The 13462-nt window shown below is 53.2% G+C and overlaps 3 protein-coding genes across 3 annotated transcripts; 2 read left to right on the top strand and 1 right to left on the bottom strand.

The window, feature by feature from the left end:
* Positions 1-381: 381 nt before the first annotated feature.
* BKA67DRAFT_656717 (uncharacterized protein) lies at positions 382-1220 on the top strand (the record flags this gene model as incomplete). The annotated part of the gene is made up of 2 exons (XM_046106989.1): positions 382-723; positions 777-1220. 2 exons carry the CDS (start codon positions 382-384, stop codon positions 1218-1220), a joined length of 786 nt encoding a protein of 261 aa, XP_045962763.1.
* Positions 1221-2530: 1310 nt separating this feature from the next.
* BKA67DRAFT_533679 (major facilitator superfamily domain-containing protein) lies at positions 2531-4467 on the top strand (the record flags this gene model as incomplete). Its single annotated transcript, XM_046099737.1, has 5 exons — positions 2531-2713; positions 2876-3041; positions 3107-4078; positions 4131-4322; positions 4382-4467. 5 exons carry the CDS (start codon positions 2531-2533, stop codon positions 4465-4467), a joined length of 1599 nt encoding a protein of 532 aa, XP_045962762.1.
* Positions 4468-5535: 1068 nt separating this feature from the next.
* BKA67DRAFT_533678 (KR domain-containing protein) lies at positions 5536-13249 on the bottom strand (the record flags this gene model as incomplete). Its single annotated transcript, XM_046099736.1, has 4 exons — positions 5536-6985; positions 7037-7740; positions 7816-13140; positions 13211-13249. The coding sequence occupies 4 exons, from the start codon at positions 13247-13249 to the stop codon at positions 5536-5538; spliced, it is 7518 nt and encodes a 2505-aa protein (XP_045962761.1).
* Positions 13250-13462: the final 213 nt, after the last annotated feature.

Below are 13462 nucleotides of genomic sequence, written 5' to 3'. Positions count from 1 at the left end.
GCCTTTGGATGACAGGCTTGCTAGACATCTAACACCGCTTGGCAGCCTTGGAGATGAAGTCGAGTATCAGAAAAGACGACCTTTGGGTATCAGAGGGCGCATCGCATGCTTGAACACAAGTGGTGGTCGATTGTGGCCTTCGCCAATTGTTAAGTCGACAGACCATAAATATACCTCCACTGGCACCGGTCTACATCATACGAAGAACCCGACATTGACTTTTAACTTCTTCCGTTTCTTTTTTTTATTCCTATCTAAGCAACTTACGGGCACGGTCGAGCCGTTGTTCCATAGATCTTTCTGCTATCCCTCCGCTTTATCATATTGAGAGTAATATCTCTCTTGCCATAATACGCAGCGATATTGTCTCGATTCAATACAATGCGTCTTTCATTCGTATCACTGTTGGTCCTGGAGGCCATACCCGTGTTGGGCTTTCCTACTAGAAATGTCGGGCTTTCAGCCCTGCGGCGCTATGAGGCTGTTCCTGTCCTCAGACTCAAAGTGCCGAGATCGAATAATGTATCAGAGGCGGGGCAGGCCAAGGGAGAAGCTGCAAAGGAGACGGTAGCGGTGACCAATCAGACCACATTGACTACCGCTGAAGTCCTAGCAGTAGCGGAGGAATTTGAAGAAGGTACCGTCAGAACTGTTGGAGTATTCGGTTCGGCGAACCCAGTGCAAGGTGGCAATCTCTTCACCAAGATGAAGCTGCCAGCAAATGTGAGTTTGGACAAAGCGCCATCGCGCGCCACCAATGCTGATGGGCCGTGTAGACCGCTGGAGCAATCGAAGCCGAATACAACGGTACAGCCGCGAACACCATCACCGTGGCCCCCAAGATGGCAACCATCGCACCTCCGGCAGGATTGATGTATGTCGACCCGCTCACCTTCACTATCTCGACGGCCACGCCACCCGAGACTGGAGACCAGCACCAGGTTGACTACATCTTTGGAGAAGCCTCGAGCAATGCTGTCGACATCTCCCAGTCTGTGCTTGGAAAGCTGGACACAGCCACGAACCAGTTCGTGACTGAAGGTCTTGGGGAGCTTGAATTCGAAGCAGAGGAGAGTGAAATCGCTCTGAAGGTCGCTGATATGAACGGTGAATGGGCTGTGTTTGTTCCAACAACCGCCGTCAAGGCCGGCGAGGGAGAAGAAGCCGAGGAGGCTACAGAGGACCCGGCAGCGGAGGAATCTGAGGAGGAGGAGGACTAACAGCTGCCGAGGTGGTCTCAGAATCCAGAAGCCACGTCAAAAATGGCCACACTTTGTAATACCACCAAACGTCAATTTCGGGTCGACGGTCACAACAGTCGCTCAACTCGTACATGGTCTGACCTGGCACCAGCATCATTTGAACGTAACTGGAGCTGAGGGCATGTCCCAAAGTTCCAGACCAACAAGTTTTCCAGTACTTACTGGTAAGAGAGCTCTCAGGACAAGGACTTAGATCTCATGAATATTGGATACGGCCTAGACACGAAGATCTAGTTCTTTTCTCACTCCAATGGTTTGATCGAGATTCGACATGATACGAGACGAACAGCTTTCTAGTATTTGCGTGTTCTCGGTCAGTTTCTTTGAGTTGTTTTCGCTCTACGACGAACCGGCAAGTGAGTAAGAGAAGAAATGCGGACTGGATCTTTGAGACATGTGCGTAACGATGAATTTCTGGTTTTAGGCTCTGTAGTCTGATAGGACTCTATCTTGACATCCTTCTTCGAAATATCAATGAACACCATGAACCCTTCCGGAAATCAGAAAGTCTTGTGTTGCGAATAATATTTGTGGAATTATATCGCCCTGGATACCGGGCATCCAGTCGAGGAGATTACCCCACCGCCGTCGAAAAAGGCCGCCAAGACCAATGTGGTGATGACTTGCCGAAGCAATACTTCATTTTATTGGACAGTGGACAAGATATGACTCTGTGATCCTTGCCCGATGAGACGTAAGCTATGCATGGATTTTGAAAAAAACCCATTGCAAACCCTGTTATGTGCAGCTGGAAAGTCAAAGATCTTTCTTACCCCAGGGTATCGATTGGAACACACACACGGTTTTGCGGCGGTCTCGAGTTTTCTATTAGCAACAACGCCTCAAAAAGACATGACTTAGAAGGCAAGTTACCATATATCTTAGTAACATACGCCGATTATTATAGCATGGACAATAAATTACATGAGCTTCCATCTATCGTGTAGTAACTGGGGTGACGAGAGTGGCTTGCGTCGCTGTGTATTCTTTAACATCATTGACCGATGCTGCGGGGGCTGGCCAGAAAGCTTACTTGTACCACCTGCATGATCTAGGCCATCAAACAAATTCTGAGAATGCATCAAGCACGACCCAAACAAGATAAGACCTCCGAAACGCTTCGCCCGTGAAGCTGTCCTTGTACACCCACAGGCGCATGCATGCAATTAGCTTTGGCACTTCCTCGTCAAAATTTGACGTTCAACCTGATGATAAACATTTCTCATCTTTTCTCCTCGTTTTGCAACGCTTTGCACCTGGGAATCGAGATGTCAGCACCCTCATATCCACATGATACAACCAAAGAAATCGCCCTCGTGGCCACTGGTGCGGAGGATTCTGTTATTGAAAATGAGCCTCAACTTCATGTTCATCTGAGAACCTATCTCGCCATCTTTGCTGTTTGTTTGGTGTACGTTGCGCAGAACTTTGCCATCGTCGGAGCTGGGGCAGTAAGTCGACCCTGACATCGATCTAGACGAAGTTCAGCTGGGCTGAATCGGTTTCGTTAGCAATCACAGATCATCGGCAATATTCTAGGGAGTTCAGACACAGCTTGGATAACAGCAACTTTGGCAATCTTCACTGTCGTGCTAGGACCTATTGTGTCTCAGGGAGCCGATTATTGGGGCCGAAAATGGTTTCTGATCATCCCGAGCATATTTGGAGTCGTGGGGTGCATGATTATCGGTCAGGCTTCTGACATGCCGATGGCAATCGCCGGCTTCACGGTTCTAGGTATCGCGTTCGGACCACAGGGGCTTGTCCACGCTGTGACAAGTGAGGTACACGTCCCGTACCCTTCCTCTTCACCTCCAATCTTTTACTGTATGCTCATACTCCAGGCCAGGTTCTGCCCCGACGTTGGAGGCCTTGGGGCCAAGCTGCAGCCATGACTTCAACATCGCTGGGGCTTGTCCTCGGATTGATTGCGGCCGGAGCTGTCAACCGGTCCGGTAGCGCCAACGGATTCCGGAACTACTACTATATCAATGCGGGACTTTTCGTCCTCGCTGCAATATTGTGTGGTGTCGCGTACCACCCTCCACCAACGAAGCAGCAGCTTGAGATCGGAAGTCTACCAGAGAAACTCGCACGCCTAGATTGGGTTGCATATGCCTTACTAGTGGGGAGCCTGGTCCTCTTCTGCACATCGCTGACCTGGTCTCTCAACCCATATCCATGGAGCGATGCTCACGTTTCGGCTCCCTTTGCCGTCAGTATCGTTTTGGCCGTCGCTCTCATCACCTACGAATGGAAGTTCAAGGCCGACGGACTATTCCATCACGGCCTCTTCCAGAATCGCATGTTCGCCATCTGCCTCTTTTGTGTTTTCTGCGAGGGCGTTGCCTTTTTCGCTGCCATTACGTACTTTCCTTTCCAGACGAACGTTCTCTACGAGGAAGACTTCCTTTTGGTAACGGTCCGCTTTGCGATCGGGTTCTTGGCGACTCTGTTTGCATCTCTTATAACTGGCCTGTACTGCGCGACAACCAGGAAAGTCCGTCTGGCTGCCTTCGTTGCATTCCTTATCTTTGTGGCATTCTTCGCCGGCATGGCGAGCACCACAAGACATAGCAACACAGCAGCTTGGGGGCTCCCTATCTTGATGGGTTGGGGTCTTGGAATGACGATGGTCGCGATAGTCACTGCTGCTCAGCTCTGCGTGCCCCACGCGCTTATTACGACTGCGAGCTGTCTTCTCATTAGTGTTCGCTCTCTGGGTGGCACAGTCGGGATTGCCATTTATCAAGCCGTCTTTAGGTTGGGCATGAGTCATCTGGGAGACAATATTGCAGAGGCTGCGATTACTGCAGGTGAGCCACCCTGACCTTCAAATCCCGCTGAGGAATGACTCAAATATTATAGGACTGCCCGCAAGCTCTGTTTTAGATTTTGTCACGGACCTGGTCGGGCAAGACTCGACTGCGCTCCTGACAGTCCCCGGAGTAACTCCTAATATAATAGGGGCAGGAGCAGCGGCGTTATTCGACACATATGCAGCCTCGTTCAAAAGCGTATGGGTCACTGCTATTACCTTCGTAGGGATTGCTGCAATCGGTAAGCCGCCTACTTTAAGAATTGTTTGAGGCTGGATGATAAAGGTTAACAATCGCCAGTGTCTCTCTTCATGTTCGATCCTAGCAAGGAATTCAACAATCTTATTGATGCACCAGTGGAGAAAGAAGAGCGGCCATATTCTTGAAGATTGTAGTCCAAGGATGCTTCTGAGCCGTAACAGTGTCGATGGACAATTGAGCATGGAAGGTGGTAAGACTTGAAGCTGTTCAATCTGTTCTAAGAGGCAAGACTTATCTCACACGGTTGATGTCTTTAGACATGACTTTGTTGAATATCTGTTACCGTGCAGGCAATCTGACGAAACGAACACGAGTAATATATCGTCGCCAGATCCCGCCGGTCTGGTGACGATACTTTTTGAACCAACGGATACCTAACTGCCACGCCTCTTGGTTGCTTTTCGATTAGCTGCCTCAATGTCCGTGATGATTATACAATGGCTTTCCTCGGTGCATCCACACTGTTAGTATTAAAGGAGTCAGCGCGCGCTTCGATAATGAATGATACACAATATTAAAATAAGTTTATGGTAGTCTTTATAATTGTAAACGTGTCGGAGGACTTGGTCAAAAACGGTCGACATATAAATAAAGCTTATAGATCGAAATATGTTAATTATGCCTCTTACCTCTCAAACCTTCTGCACCCCTGAGTTGTTGCATACGAGCAGCTATGCAGCAGCAGCAGCAGCAGCAGCAGCACAACGTTTTTAAGTACACAATCTGTCCGATAAAACACTGAGCCCCGAGTTACGACGACAGCGATCCTCCTGTTTCCGGACGTACGTGGTTATAGGTCACCCGTTTGAGCGCTCTTGCAACGGGCGGCAGCCACAAGTCGGAGTTGTATGTCATGGCCCCGTGCAGAGATCATGATTGGCTCCCGGCATCCCTACATCATCCTGAGGCCGAATACGCTTTGGAGATACAGGTAACGCGTATTCCACCGGTGAAAGGTCTAATCGGCGAGCACTGTCTGCAGTCAGAACAGATCCAAGAGGATCAGTTAGAACTTCACTCTCCCGCCGCGCTGGGTACTAGCTTCGTAAGCAAGGGTAATCTGAGGATGCAGTGCTCCAAACAGGTCCGCGACGAGCAACGCTTGGAAGAAGGACCCAGTCTATACACCTGCCTTGCAAACAAGCTGTGGCCGCTCTTGTTTGCTCTGTAGCGGAAGTTAACTCTCCAAGAAGTTACGGCATTTTCGTCAAAAGAGCCTCTTTCCACATGGCCTGGTCCGCGCCGGAGTCGTTCACAGCGTCAGGCTCACCAAACCGCTTCTTGAGCCCTTCCACCGCCTTATCGCCCAAGGCTCTCATGCTGCCCGCCCCCAGCATTTCCAAAACGCTGATGTCAAAACCAAAGGTAGATTTCCACCAGCTCCGCATCTCGACTGCCACAAGGCTGTCAAACTCCATTTCCTGCAGGGATCGGCTAACATCAATTTCAGTGTCGTCTTCGACCGGCTTCATCAGGAGCCTAAGAAGCTGCTTCGCAATCTGCACCGCCACGAAGACTGGTGCGTCCGACCGGGCGAGAATGGCCGGATTGCCGATCGCCGATGATATGAAGGAAGCCAGCTCGCTCGACGCGGCGGCCGAGCCAGCCGCCGATGCTTGGGAGCTGCTGTTCAAGTAGATACCTATGCGCCGATCGTTCTTCCAGGGGACACGATTGGAAGGGTCGGTCATGGGAGTGGTGCTGCGCAGTCCGATGACGAGCTGGCTGCGACAAACGAACAGCTGGGTATTCGTGCTGTTGTCGACCCCCACGTCGGAGCGTGAGGCGCTGATGACGGCGGTGATGGCGTCGAGCATCTCGGCGATGCGGACACCGTAGAAACCCTGCGACAAGAAACGCTCGCGCACCATGGGATTGTCGGCGACGTAGCCATGGTCGAGCATAACACCAATATCGACAGCAGAGGCGTTGAGTCCGAGAGACTGGCGGTATTGCACGAAGCTGTCCAGGAACGTGTTGGCTCCGGCGTAGTTGGACTGGCCCCGCTGCCCTACGATGCCCGAAATAGAACTGAAGAGGACGAAGAAATCGAGATGAAGCCCACGGTCGACGGTAGCACGGTGGAGGTTCCAGGTGCCCTGGACTTTGGGACCCACACTCTGGACCCAGTCGTCGTAGGACATCTTTGTGAAGCTTTGGTCTCGTAGGACCATGGAAATGTTGAGTACGCCCTTGAGGGAGGCCCCACCGGCCGAGATGGCGCGCTCCACGTCGGCAGGGGATGTGACGCTGCCTTTTATGGCAGTCACTGTGCAGCCTTGGCTACGCAGCTCGTCGAAGAGGGCCTGGTCCTCGGCCCTCTCGCCAGAGCGGCGCGAAAGGAAGATCAAATGGCCGGCGCCGTGTTCGACCATCCAGTTGGACACGACGCGCCCGAGACCGCCCAGGCCGCCGACGAGCAGGTAAGAAGCATCACCACGGAGTCGGATTGTCTGGGTTGGTTGCTTCTGTGTCAGCGCCTGAGCTTCTGGTTGCTCCAGCGAGATGATAATCTTCCCCATGTGCTGGCCCTTTTGCATGTACCGAAAGCAGCTTTCGACCGCGTCGGCCGGGAAGACTTTGACGGGTCGAATGGGACGGATGTAATTCTGCTCATAGTATTCGATTACTCGGTTGAGCAGGCTGGTGGCAACTGTTAGTATTTTCGAGTGATCAAGCTCTCCTCTGACTTACCTGTTGGCTTCGTCCATTCTCAGTGCCATGATGTGACCGAGGCAGAGACCGTGATAACTCCTGTTCAGCTCGAAAACGTTCAGAGCCAGCTTCCCGTTGCCGACGAGGTCGCGCTTTCCGATTTCGATCATCTTTCCGAACTCGGCGACACATTTCCAGGATGTATGGAGAAGTTCGCCCGACAAGGAATTCAGGACGATGTCGACTCCCCGCCCGTCTGTCTCGGTCATGACATCTTTCAGGAAGGATTCATCTCGCGAATTGAAGATGCAGTTCCGTGGTATTCCGAATGTGGACATCAGATATTGGACCTTCTCGTCGTTGCCCACAGTGCAGTAGATCTCAGCTCCGACCATTTTCGCCACCTGAATGGCCGCGATGCCGACGCCGCCACAAGCCGAGTGGATCAGTACCGTATCCTTTTCCTTGAGACGCCCGAGCTCAAGAAGGCCGTGGATGACAGTGGTGAAGACGCAAGGCATGGTTGCGGCATCCTCGAAACTCAGAGAGTCCGGTATCTTGGCGCATAGCTTTCGCGGCAGCACCAGCTCTGTTGAGAAACAGCCTTCCCCGATCAGGAAGACTCTGTCGCCCGGGGAGAGGTCTCGAACGCCAGGGCCAATCTTGCGCACGACTCCGCTGGCTTCAAGGCCGAGCGTCGCCGTGTCACGGCCTTCGATAATGCCCATGGCGATCAGTACATCCTGCAAAAATGTGTCAGCATACTTGGGAACGTGTTCTCATCACCTTTCTATCGTCCATGGAAGTAGCGCACTAACCTTGAAGTTCATGCCGAGGGCCTTCGTCTCAACTAGGACATCATCTGGGCCGAGGTCTCTCACCGGAGTTGCCGTCCAGCCCAAGGTGTTCAGTCGTCCGAACTGTCCGATCGTTACATCAGATCCCACTTCCGGTCCTTCAAGTTGCGCATATCCTCTGAGCTCTTTGTTGATCGTGGCAGGGTATAGTCTAGGGATGTGCACCACTCCATCTGCGATGGCGTACTCATAGTCTGGGAGCAAGTTCGGATCTGATCTGCGATTCTGAAACTTCTGAAATACTTTCAAGGCTGCGGAAAGGCTTTTGCCATCTGTCTCATCTATCTCGCAGGTGGTAAGATCCACGTTTAATTCGGAACGGATCGACCTCATTGTGCCGATGGTCTGCGCCCAGCGAGGGTCCCGGGCCGCAACCTGCGATGAGCGCGTAAGCCAGAACAGGCCGTTTCCACGTGTGGAGAGCTCGGAGACAAAGTCGCGGAACACCACGAAGGATTCCTGGGTGATATTCTCAAAGAAGGGCGTCTCGAGGTCGACCACCGAGATCAGGTCGTTCTCCTTGGGTATGCCAGGCCCACCAAAATCATGCAACTCGGCCCTATAGCCGCCCAGCTCTAGCTTACTCTTGAGCAGTGTAGCCACTTCCATGGCCGCATCACTGTATAGAATGGTCACGGCTCGGCGCATTTGTGGTTGGACGGCTGGCTTGGTTGTCATGAAAGCATTCAGCTGCGCAGGACGGATATTGTCGAGGTTGACGTGCTCCAGACCTGCGAAGCCGGCCTCCCGCAGAGCTTTATCCCATACCCCGGGTGGAACATACGGCTCATCCACGCGTTGATCATTGACACCGTACCACCAGCCCTGAAAAACACCCATAACAAAATTGACGGCTTTGTTGTCCGGGCATAACTCTTCCATGTAAAGGCGGCCCTCGGGGTGGAGAAGTCTACGCACATTGGCCAGCGTCTCGCGGAGGCTGGGAGTAGCGTGCAGGACGTTGGCGGCGACGACGAGGTCGTAAGAACCCTCCTCAAAGCCTTGCGCTGATGGGTCCTTGCTGACGTCCAGTGCTTGGAATGTCATGTTGGGATAGTCCCTGAAGCGCTCTTTGGCAGCGCTGAAAAATGCCGCCGAGATATCGGTGTATGCGTAGTGGGAGTACATGAGGGTGCCACTTGACGGGTTTGTAAGGCTCCGAAGCAGGCTGCCGGTAGTACCGCCCGTTCCAGCGCCCACTTCGAGTATACGCAGATTTGGCTTCGCGTGCGCAATGGTCTGAAAGAGTTCGTGCCGGTCGCAGAGATCGAAGTAGTTGTAGATTTTTCCGAGGGTATTGTCTTCCGACATGACTGCAATGGGATCGACCTGACCCTTGAATAGAGGGATGATATTGTCGAGAACTTTGGTGATGCCATCCGCCAGACATTTCAGCGAGGTGGGAGCCAGAGCGTTTCTCAGCTGGTCCAGGGAGCTCTCAGGCTTGGGGGCAGGTTGCTTCTCCATCCATGCCTTGAACTTGCGTAGATGGGGGGAATCGATTGAGATGCCTTCGATCCGGGAGAGCGCCTCGTGGGCGCTGAGCCGGTATAGCTCCTCGCAAAGAGGTAGATACTTGAGCTGTCCGGGCACAGGGGCGACCATCGACGTGGAATCGACGAAATCTATATCTGGCCGCCAGAACATTCTTGCCCCAGCGTGAGGGTCGAGATCCTCGGCCCCCTCGCCTCCTTCGATGGGGCTCAACTTCACACCTTCCATCCTAAGAACGACGTTGCCATCGGCGCTGAGCCCGTCACCTCCGCCCTGGATTACCCCACGTCGACTCTCCGTCGCCTGGATGGCCATGTGGATCTCCGAGGTGCAGCCGTACACTTCCATATGCTTGATGAACGTTGGAACATTCATCTTGTTCAGTTTGTGTGCCAGGCCGTTGGTGGCAGCAACGCTGAACAGCTGGAGGAAGAAGTCGACCTTGGTCGGGTGGACACAGTAGAATGCCTCATCACCGTCGTCGGTATGTGTCGCTGTCCCCTTGGAGATGTGTTGCATAGTCGAGCATGACAAGTTGGCCAAACCTTGGAAATAGTCTCCATAGTTTGCCCCAACGTTTCGCAGTGCCTGGTACCACTTAGCAGGCTCAACCAGGCGCGGAAGTCTTGATGTAACGTCCTTCCCACCATTGGACGGCTGGCTGGCCAAGGCAGAGAACTGCCCGGAGCAATGCTTTGCCCATGAGGTACCGTTGTATGAGCTGACGGAAAAGTCCCACCAGTCGCTATCCAGGGCGTCGGTCAGCGACAACCGGCGCACGCTGGTGATGATCTCGGTCGGTTTGGAATCAGTGAGAATCAATGCCGTGTCGATGACGACCTGACGCAGACCGAAACCCGTAAACCCTTTGCCGTGCAACTGGCGAGCCGCCTCACCGGCCATGCTGATATAGCCTGCGCATGGAAACACCACGTCACCTTTGATGTTGTGGTCCTGGATCCAGGGCACATGGGTGAGGGATAGGACGTTTCTAAAGACAGGCTCACTGTCGGTGCTCTCCAATACCCGGATGCCGAGAAGCTCGTGTTTTGGAAATCTTCGAAAACGCCACTCATCGGCGATACGATTTTCGAGCATGTGGGAGTCGTCGTGTTGCCAAGGGTAGGTAGGAAGATCCGGGAGGACGCGGGCAGTTCCGTTGGGGTTGGTCAAACGGCTGAAGTTGACGTAGGCATTCTGCAGCCAAAGCTGACCAACGGCGGCAAGAAACGTCTCATTTCCATCTTTAGCACGGACAAGGCAAGATGCATACGGGTATTTGGTTGAGTATCCCGCCAGGATCTGGCGGAGGGGCCCGCCTAACGCTGAATGAGGCCCTACCTCCAGGAACAGGAGGCCGGCCTTACTGATGGCGTTGTGCTGTTCGACAAGACCGGCTACTCCGGTGCTGAAAAGGACAGGCGACTCGAGGTTTGACTGCCAATACCTGGAATCCAAGAAATCTGTCTCGAGTAACTGTTTGCCAGTGACGGTGGAGAAGAAGACAGGCTTCTGCCCGACCTTTTCAGAGGCCGGGTCGTACAGGTCACGGTGGACGCGTCGAGAGGTCAGGATATGGTAGAGCTCGCCGACTTCCTTCATGTGATGGGAATGGTAGGCCTTATCCACCTTGAGGGCGCGGGCAAGCGCTTCAGGCTTCTCCGTGCGAATCACTTGTAGAACCGATTCGACTTTCTCTTTGTCCCCAGATATTGTGACGCTCGATGGCGAGTTCTCGCAGGCAATGACAACGCCTGGAATTAAGAAGCGCGCCACGTCGTCCCGCCCTAGACCGACGGCAGCCATAGCACCGGCCCTCCGGATCTTGGCGGACACGATACCGCGATAGTATGCCGCAGCGATGGCCCCTTCGAGAGTAAGCCTCCCAGCAGCGTATGCCGCCGCCATCTCTCCAGACGAATGGCCCACAACGCCCCAGGGCCTGACATCGAGCTCAGCAAGCACGTCTACCAAAGCAACTTGCACCGCGGTGCAGAGGGGCTGCGAAATGTAAGCCTGATCCAAGTTGCTTTCTCCCGCTGGTTTGGCCAGCTCCGCGGCAATAGACCAATCGGGGCCGTCAGGCAGGTTCTGTAGAATTTTGTCCATGCGCCGAATTGACTTTTCGAAAATGGCGTTTGACCGCAGAAGTTCGAGACCCATCTGTGGCCATTGCGCGCTCTGGCCAGTAAAGACCATGATGATATCGGTGGATGATTGTGGGGCTTTGCCCAAAGGCGACGAATAGGATATGATGCCGTTATTGGCGACCGAGAAAGCCCGGTGATTAAGATGCGTACGCCTCGAGCCAAGAGTGTAGGCAATGTCGCACGCTGCTGCTGGTGACTGTTCAAGGTACTTCTGATTTCGAACGATTTGACGCCGCAACGAGTCGGAAGTGTTTGCGGAAAAGACCAGCAGCTGCACTTCACTGGACGGAGCCCCCAGATTCAACGTTTCATAGTTGTTAATGTACGTTCTGGCCGAGTCGATAATGACATGAGCATTGGCACCGCCAATACCAAAGGAATTGACAGAGGCTCGTTCGTGTTTGTCCTTTGGCCAGGGAACAGGGTCAACGGGAACCGTCAGTTTCTTCTCTGCAAATGGGATCTTGGGGTTTGGCTTATTAAATTTGATGTTCGGAGGGATGATCTGGTGTTCGAGCGCCAGAACCGACTTGATAAGCGACGTGAGGCCAGATGCGCCTTCGGAATGACCCACGTTGGGCTTGACCGAACCCATGTACACTCCACTATGGCCAAAGACACTGGCAACCGCGGCGGCTTCGATGGGGTCGCCGGCTGCTGTTCCAGTGCCGTGGCACTCTACGAAGGCCGTCTGTCCGAAGTCAGAGATTCCAGCTTTCTCGTAGGCCCTGCGAATCATTGCCTCGTGGCACTCGGAGCTCGGAACGCTCATCCCAGGCGTCTTGCCGTCCGCGTTGCTGGACGTGCCCCTAATGACCGCACGGATAGGGTTGCCGTCACGGATTGCATGGTCGAGCCGCTTGACGTAAATCATATTGATAGCTTCTCCGCGAGCATATCCGTCTGCGTCGGCGTCGAATGATCTGCTTGAGCCGTTCGGAGACAAGACACCCTGGTCCGACATGCAGATGGTAAGTCCCGGAGCCAAGATAAGATTAGTGCCTGCTACGAGAGCAGAATTGCACTCGCCAAGCTGGATTGACATGCACGCTTCATGGAGACCGATCAAAGCCGAAGAGCATCCCGTGCGGATAAGAATACTAGGGCCCCTGAGATCATACTCGTAGGAGATCCGATTGGGCAGCACAAAGTCGCCATAGCCGGTGATTTTGTACGTGCCATACAATTGAGGATCCTTGCCGAACAGCTCGAGCCAGTCCTCGCCAAAGGATCCCACGAAGGTGCCGATGGTCTTGCCACGGTAGTCAACCTCCCCAGCGCTTTCCAGACACTCTCTCGTAAGCTCAAGTAGAAGACGCTGTTGAGGATCCGCCCTTTCCACTTCAACCTTGGGCATGCTGAAGAAGCTTGTGTCAAGGGCCCCTATGTCGACGGAGGGGTCAAGAAAGTAGCCATACTCAGTGGCAATATGACCCGGTTTGCCGGACTTGGAGTAGAAGCTGGAAGCCTTGTACCTCGACTCGGGTACAAGACCTCGGGCATCCTGCTTGTTGACAAGAAGGTCCCAGAATTCCCCGGGAGTTGAGATGCCACCAGGGAGACGAAGAGCCATGCCGCAAATGGCGATTGCCGGAGCAGCACCAGCGCGCCGCTCCTCGCCATTGCTCGGCGGGCTTGATATCTTCATAAGTCATAGTCAGCTTTATACACCAGCATTTTACCTCTTACTTGAGGCGAGAACAGGGACATACGGGGGAAGGAGAACCAGACGGATCTAGATAAGGAGCCATCTTGCGCAGTTTGTAACGTGTTATATTGAATGAAATAATGAATCGGTTGGGTCGTTGCTCGCTGCACGAAGATTGACAGATGTGTCGCTATTGATAATTATATCTCCAGAGACACCCTTATCGTAACGGTTATATTTACTTGTAACGATGTTCCATCGACTAACTAGTCTAGTTAATAAACGTTTGTATGGGTTATCCTCCGGAGGTCCATCG

This window comes from Truncatella angustata, assembly GCF_020726525.1.
Source record: "Truncatella angustata strain MPI-SDFR-AT-0073 chromosome Unknown BKA67scaffold_2, whole genome shotgun sequence".
In the NCBI taxonomy this organism is placed as follows: Eukaryota; Fungi; Ascomycota; class Sordariomycetes; order Amphisphaeriales; family Sporocadaceae; genus Truncatella; species Truncatella angustata.
Note: the sequence above shows the minus strand (reverse complement) of the source record. Positions and strands in the feature narration are given on the sequence as shown.